Raw genomic sequence first — 7,530 nt, forward strand, 5'->3', positions numbered from 1 at the left:
GAGGTTTACGAACGTGTAACTGGCCTATGCAATGACTTGCGGTGGCTAGCCGATAGGTCAAGTCAGCGTTTTTCCTCCCAGACAAGTTTGGTGCCAATTCATCAACCCCGGAGGGATGAAAGGTTTGGTGAGCACAAGACCGGATTCGAACCTCCGATCAATCGTGTAGACAGCAGAACCTTTTGCCGAAAACGCTACACTCGCCCCAGCATTCTGCATATCCAAATCAAATACTCTGTATCCTATAAATTGTAAGTAGTGCAACGTTCTCACACCTTCGGATAAGAATAGGAACAAGGAAACGAAACGTCAGAACGTTAGCGGAAGCAAAAGTTCCACTTAACAGTTTGTGAGGCGAGCATATTTAAATAGGTTTCTATAGAGAAATACGTGAGAACAAGTATCGGAAGTGTACTCGAAAGTGGTTTTCTTCGGCCAAAGAATCACCTTCCTAACTTGATTTTTGCGGTAGTTCATGGCACCTGTGCCCATTTATGCCTTGTGCATCGTTGATGTCTAGAAAGGGCGGGGTTACTATATTCCGTGGTGAAAAAACACGTTGGTCACGAACAGTGATATCTTTTTGACTGGTTATCCAGTTAAAAAATTGAGTTTTTGACCAGTTAAAAAGCTACTGTACTTATCGAAAGATCGATGAGCTGAGTCCAACAGAGATCCCCTCTCACCATCACTCATGCTCGGAAATTTTCTGCCCAAAAAGAGGAGCGGATATTTTCATGGTTCTTTCTTTTAGTTTCTTATATTTCGATGAGGGTGATGTCAGCGTCCGGTTTATAATCGCAACAAACTTTGAGAAATAGATAGAATGCTAAATACTATGTCAAAAGAGTGAAGAGACGTCATTCGAATAAAAAAGGAAGAATACAACATAGAATAAAAAGTAGTGGTTCTTGATGAGTGTTACACGAAGTAAACGGCTATTGACCATCTTTTCGGCAAACTCTCCCCTTCAAAGCTGTAAATGGAAGGTCATCACCACTGACCGCTAACTAACTAATAACAAGAGCAACTGGTTTTGAAATCACAACCAGAAGTACCAGAATTCTGCAGAGTTTCGACCAGCCCCTTTTTGAATGTTGAACAATGTCAAAAGGGTTACCGCAAATACTGAAAACTCGCTGCTTGTTGCTCTGAATCGTCACCTCCTCAGAACAAGTCATAATTCAATGATTCAATGATTGGGTGGTGTCAGTGACATGTTTCAATAACACTTCATGAGTCAGTGATGGTGATTTCCATTCGGCGTACAGCTTTTTCGCCTAATTCTATTCATTTCTTACCTGTACACCGCAACAAAGCGGGAAAACACGCGGCAGACTAACAAGAAGGACCGGTTGAACTAACACAGGTAGAATGCAACGCTAAATATTCAAGGAAATAATGCCTCCACAGGAGGTTGAACAAGATCCGTCAATTGAAAGTAGGAAAGAAGATGAGGAAAGACTTTTCTCTCAGACAACAAGCAGGTCCCAAACGGCAAAGCTCAGTTCAGCAAGGATGACAGCAGACAACAGCGTTGCAGAGTGCGAATGTACTATATCCCGTCTGGTGGCTTCACATCCGAAACAGTCAATGAAATGAGGTTAACGATAATTTTCTCTTGCGTCAAAATACAACACAGCAACGAATATACGATGCTTTTACCAGATATGGTGAATATAGAATGCTTACAAACGAGAACGTTATTAACATTCACATTTGAATGTACATAAATGCACCACCAGGCATCAGACACGCAGCACAGAAGCTGTATCGAACATTCTACATAGTACATGCCCGATTCAGCTACGTCAACTATGGAATATCCGGCCGTGTCCACGAACAAATACGATCAGGTCGATAATTATCTGGCAATTCGAATGTTGCAAATATATTTAGTCTTCTGTATCGCTTTACCGCGAACCTCAATAATTATTTTAACTCATTAGTATGAAATAATGGATTGGAGGAAATTGTGGAGGTACTCCTGAGAATGATTCCAACAGCAGAAAAAATGTCAAAGAATTTGTGTAAAAAAACATACCTGTTACTTTTCACTAATTTACCATTAAGTAAGATACGATTGCAGGCTGTATATAGATTTCTCGTCCTTCTTGCTTAGAATCACCTTTTTAGGCATATTAGACATTTCATTTTTATAATTAGTGCAACGTTGTTATTATATCAAGATTATTCAGCATAATGCCACTTTATTTACAATTTATTTACAAGCGATTTTTGCTTTTCAGAAAATACAAATGGGAACGGGATTGAATATGGAATCATCACAGTCTACATACCATGCTTCACTATTCATCGCAACATAAATCTTCCTCCAACAAAAAAAAAACATTTTTCTGTTTAGAATCAATGCATCTACGTTTTCTATGGAGATAAAAGAACATAAAAAATACAAGGAATATTTCCAGAAAATTTATGCAAAGGTGTAGGTCCGATCTTAGGAGTGCGAAAGCAATTACTATCTAGCACAGTATTTCTATCTGGGACCAAGTAGTTTTGAACCGTCGACCGCGTGGACGTAGTGGAACTGCTTATCGCGGCACTACACTTCACTTGGCGTGTAGTGTTTGACACCTTCAGAATATCTAGCACTTTTCAAGCTGAACACCAATGACAACGAAATGGCCGTTGAAGAAGATGCGAAAGAAGGCTTCGACCAGGAACGACTAGAAGTGGATTGCGCGTACAGTCAGCAGTGAAAACACTCCGACTTCCCGAATGGCAGCCCTTACATTATCGTGCGCACAGCTTTAATTTACTGGATCCAGCAGCACTAATGGTGACGGTAGAAAATGACCAAATATATCCTTTATAATCTTACATTTGATCTCTCAATGATTTGACTCAATGAAAAAAAAGACAACGTGATAGCAAAAACAGCACGTGTCATAAAAATGGATAAAAACGTATTGATAAAATATAGTATTTTATGTGATTATTTCGTCATAATAATATTTTTAAAAACCAAGAAAGAAGTATGAACAGATTGTAGATTGGTGAAAGGGTCATCTGACGGAAATAATTTATAAAAATAGATCACATACCCGTGATTCTAGAATTTTCTGTATCGAGAGTCTTACGTGGGGGGTGTGGAGCTTTAAGACTAAAAGATCAAGGTAAGAAACTACAACATAGCAGACTAGCCTGAAACGAATGACGCTGCAATGAAGAACATACGGTTATGATGCAGGGTGCTTATCAATGATATACAGTACGGTCCCTAATTTCTACAAAAAGAATGCGCATGACGCATTAATCCGCCTTCGATGCATTAATATGTTGGAGAACGTGGTTCTTCTGTAACTTCTTCTGAGTACTCGATGAATTTGAAAGAAACACTAGCCAGCCCACCCACTTCTGCATCGCTAATAATCATATGTTGTCGTACAAGAAAACAAATTTTATCGTTTTTCTTATTTTGGATTTTAGAGAAGAATGACTGTCAGGGCTCAATGAGCCGTTGCCTTGAGCAGTACGAGGCAGGAATACCAGCAGCAGAGGTTGACAGCAAATTAACCTGTCACGAATCCTCCTCATTTGTACTTATAGGGAAACAGAAAATCATTCTCTGCTTCACGCCTCTGATCATTTTATCAGTCGATAAGCGTGTGCCGTCGCTGAGCTTTCTAAGATTTTTAAAAATAACTTCTTCTTAATTCTCTTGTAATTGTGTGTAATTAGGACTTCTTTATGGTAGTAATTGTAGCAAGACCATTTTTTTGGTGAGCAATGGATCGATTATCGCTCTATCGATCGGGAAAGACGGGCACCAGCGCTGGTCTCTGCCAAGGACACAGGCAAATGCCGATAAAGTACGTTCGATAGCGAATGTGCATTGAATACAATGAATACGTTTGAAGCTAAAAAAATTGAACATGCAAGCATTCAAATAGCAGTAGCAAATATAATACGGTCAGCTTTTCTGCAAAAAGTAAATGAGGTGATTATGAATTCAAAATGTATGCCGCGCATCGTTCTATTTCACCATTATTTGGAACGAATATACTTCAGAAGGATGAGTACGTATTGCATGCTGTTCTGTTTTTTTTCCAAAAATATTGATGATAAGCCCCATTCTAAGCTGAATAAACTTGTCTTGGAAGCAATCTATAGTGATGTATTAAAGATCATAGACTCTTTAATCCAGGAAAAGTTACGGCGACGTAGCCTCCGTCAATGTTTGGGAGAACAAAACATTTGTAGCTATCCCTTCGAATGCTCATCCAGAACAATCTATGTATCATGCCATAAGAATTGGCGCTCTAAATCAAACAAAAAAGAGCCATAAGTGTAGTTTGGTGCCTGGAAGCACATGAAAGCGGTAAATCTACCGCAACAGATTATTAACCCTAACGGTTACCTTGCTGGCATACAACGTAGGTCAGGTTTTACAGCGCGGCGTGCGCGTAGCACAGTGGATAACTAAGAATGATTAATTCTTGCTTGCCTTTCATATCAGATGATCGAAGTAGAGGAACACAGGTTAGTTTGTCGAAGTGTCGTCTGCTCTCTGCATCATGGTCTTGGCAGTTTACATCCTAATCACGGAATAAATCTATTGATGGTTTCCACTACGGTTACTGAGGGAAGTCTGCCGATCTGTGCTCTTTTGTTCTTTATTTGGGATGTCACTTCTTACCTTATTTACCTTGACTCTCGTTGATCTTCGAACTGGTTGAGCAGGCGCCAGTAATTCTTCCATCTGTCCTGATCGCGTGCGCCAGAGTCGCCCGGTAGTTCCTACTTTCGCGTGGAACACGGAACACACATCAAAATTTTCTTTGAAGGACTTCGTGAAGAAATTTGACCTTCCACGGTCTTCCTGTACTGCGCTTAATATCGCGAGGGACCCAGTCGCTCATGGCTCTGGTCCAAAGATTGTCGTTAGAGTGCATTACCTGTCCGGCCCACCGTTTTTTACTTTTCTTGGCAAATACGCCTGCGTCTCTAATCTTCGATCGCTGACGTAAGAGAGAACTTCGAATCTCGTCCCTCACGTGCGTAAAGTGGCATACTCCTAGCATCACTCTCTAAATTGCGCGTTTAATGACGCTCACCACGTTTTCCTCCTGCTTGTAAGATGCCCAGGTTTTCGAAGCATAGGTCAAAGCAGGAAGTACTGTGGTGTTGAAAAGGGGAGCAAGGAGCCGCGTGTTCTTGGTCTTTTTCACTATATCCTCGATGCTCTTATACGCTCATCAAGCCGCTCGTCTCCTCCTGCCCAGCTCGAGGGTTTATCATGTTCAATTCTCGACCCAGATAAATGTAGCTGGTGTTTTCGGATATGTTCGTTCCGTTGAGCGTGAGCGGAGTATCCGAGACCCATTCGTTAGGCATGAACGTCGTCTTTCGCAGATTCAGCTGAAGACCGATGCATCCACATGTTTTGTCGAATTCGGTCAGCATTCGTTCTGCTTGAGTGTTACTAGGTGTTACCAGAACTATGTCATCATCAAAGTGCAAATGGTGTAGTTGCAGACCATCAACCCTCACTCCTATGTCTTCTCATTCTAGCTTCGCATTGCGTTCTCGAAAATATTTTAGGTGAGATGGCATCACCCTGTATATTGAGTAGGGACACCTTGGTTGTCCAAAGCCTCCATGACCGCTTCCATCTTAACAGAGTCAAAGCCTTCTTTAAGCCTTCAGAGGTGCGACATAGCTGCATATCGTACTCTTCTGAGGTCTCGATGACTATCGAAACAGTATGAATGTGGCCAGCCGTACATAATCCATTTCGAAACCCTGCTTGCTCGCATAGCTGTCCTTCGTCCAAGACATTTTCAATCCTATTAAGGATCACTCTTGTAAAGAGCTTGTAGATGACGGACAGTAGGCAGATTGGACGATAGTTGCCGATGTTATGTGGATCTCCCTTTTTATACAACAACACGGTCTTGTTGGTCTCCCACTGTTTAGGGACCTTGCACTCCGACAGGTAACGTGTAAAGAGCCTCGCAAGGGTGTTGATGAAGACTGGCGGGAGGTTCTTCGGTTGTTCTGGTCTTATTCTGTCGGGACCGGATACCGTACGTTTTCTTACCGACATGATAGCATGTCGTATTTCGGAAGGGAGAACCACTGGAATTACATGTCCATCTTCCCTCAGATGGTGAGCAGGCAAGTGGACATGGCTGTCGATGAGATCAGAGTAGAAGTTGTAGATGATTTTCTTCCCCGCCTCTGCAGCTTCAGCCAGCACTTCTGCTCTTCTCTCTTTAAGGTCTTCCTTTATCGCCTCTCTGCAAAGCCTTGCTAGCTCAGACTTTTTGATTCTCTTGAGTTCTTGGTTCCCGGCGGGCTCGTGCTGCTCCACGCTGGCGTATCAGCTCAAGAGTTTCAAGAGACAAGCGTCTCTTGGTGGTTTTAAAACTCTCAGCCTACTTCGCGCGGTCGTAAAGGTGTGCAACGAGCCGGTCATATTCCTCGTCGATGTTGTCCATTGCGGAATCTTCCCAAAAACCGGCTAGCGTAGCGAAGAGACCCCAGTTGATGGTAGTTCTGGGATTTCTCTCTCTGGACTTGGCGGCTTTCTCTGCTCTCCTTGTGAAGGAAAATCTTCCTCGGAGGAGGCGATGGTCCGATCCCGTATAGAACTTTGGTACAACGGCGACGTCCGTCAGCAGAACCTTTTATTGACCAAGATTTGGTCTGTTTCATCACTTTGCCCTCACCGGGCGACTCCCACATCCAGAGTGGAGAGGAGGGCTTCTGGAATTGCGAGTTCCCATGGATGGTCTTAGTCGTCATGATGAACTCGGAGAGCCTCTTCCCCTGGTTATTCCATTGTAGACCGTGGGTCCCGATGTGAAGTTCCTCCGGCGTTCTTCTTGGGCCAACTTTGGCGTTGAAATCGCCAATTATGACCTTGTAGAAGGCATGATCTTCTCGGTAGAACTTCTCCAGGTCCATATAGAAAGCTTCGACTTCTTCTTCTTCGTAGCTTGATGTTGGAGCGTAAGCGACGAAGATAGTCAAAGCTGGTGTTGGACCACATCTTCTCATCCGCAGACGTCCGATTCGGGTCGTAAGTTGTTCGAAAGAGTCGATGTTCTTTGCCGTACTCGTGTTGACGAGGATGCCAACTCCACCAACACCTCTACTGTCGCATGTTCCTAAGAACAGTTCTTCTCCAGCTTCATATACGGTGAGAGGGTGGCGTCGTCTCGTATCGGTCAGTCCGATGACGTCGTACTTGATCTTCTTGGCTTGCATCATCAGATCTCCGATGGCCGCTTCCGATGCTAAAGTACGTGCGTTATAATTACAGATCGTCATCCCAGTCCTTTTCCGTTTCGGTAGCCTATATGACTACTGCAACCCCATCCTTCCTAACGCTACCCTACCAGGCTTTCCTCCGGAATCAGGAGACTCTTTTCTATTACTGTGACAGGCAAAAAAAAATTTAAAACTCAGGTTGCAAGCCTCTAGTCCCATGAGTTTTTGGGAGAACTTTCGTTTTCCCGGAGTGGACATGTGGAGCTTATTTTCTCCTTTGCACCTCCCAGT

The 7,530-nt window shown here is 43.0% G+C and overlaps 1 protein-coding gene across 2 annotated transcripts; it reads right to left on the minus strand.

The window, feature by feature from the left end:
* Window positions 1-5,208: 5,208 nt before the first annotated feature.
* On the minus strand, window positions 5,209-7,299 carry RB195_009683 (uncharacterized protein; the record flags this gene model as incomplete). Of its 2 annotated transcripts, none has more annotated exons than XM_064190338.1 (3): window positions 5,209-5,516; window positions 5,581-6,263; window positions 6,485-7,299. In XM_064190338.1, 3 exons carry the CDS (start codon window positions 7,297-7,299, stop codon window positions 5,209-5,211), a joined length of 1,806 nt encoding a protein of 601 aa, XP_064047921.1. The 2 variants fall into 2 exon arrangements, with proteins under 2 accessions (XP_064047921.1, XP_064047922.1); XM_064190339.1 differs by having other exon boundaries at window positions 5,581-6,338.
* Window positions 7,300-7,530: the final 231 nt, after the last annotated feature.

This window comes from Necator americanus, chromosome III (assembly GCF_031761385.1).
Source record: "Necator americanus strain Aroian chromosome III, whole genome shotgun sequence".
NCBI lineage: Eukaryota > Metazoa > Nematoda > Chromadorea > Rhabditida > Ancylostomatidae > Necator > Necator americanus.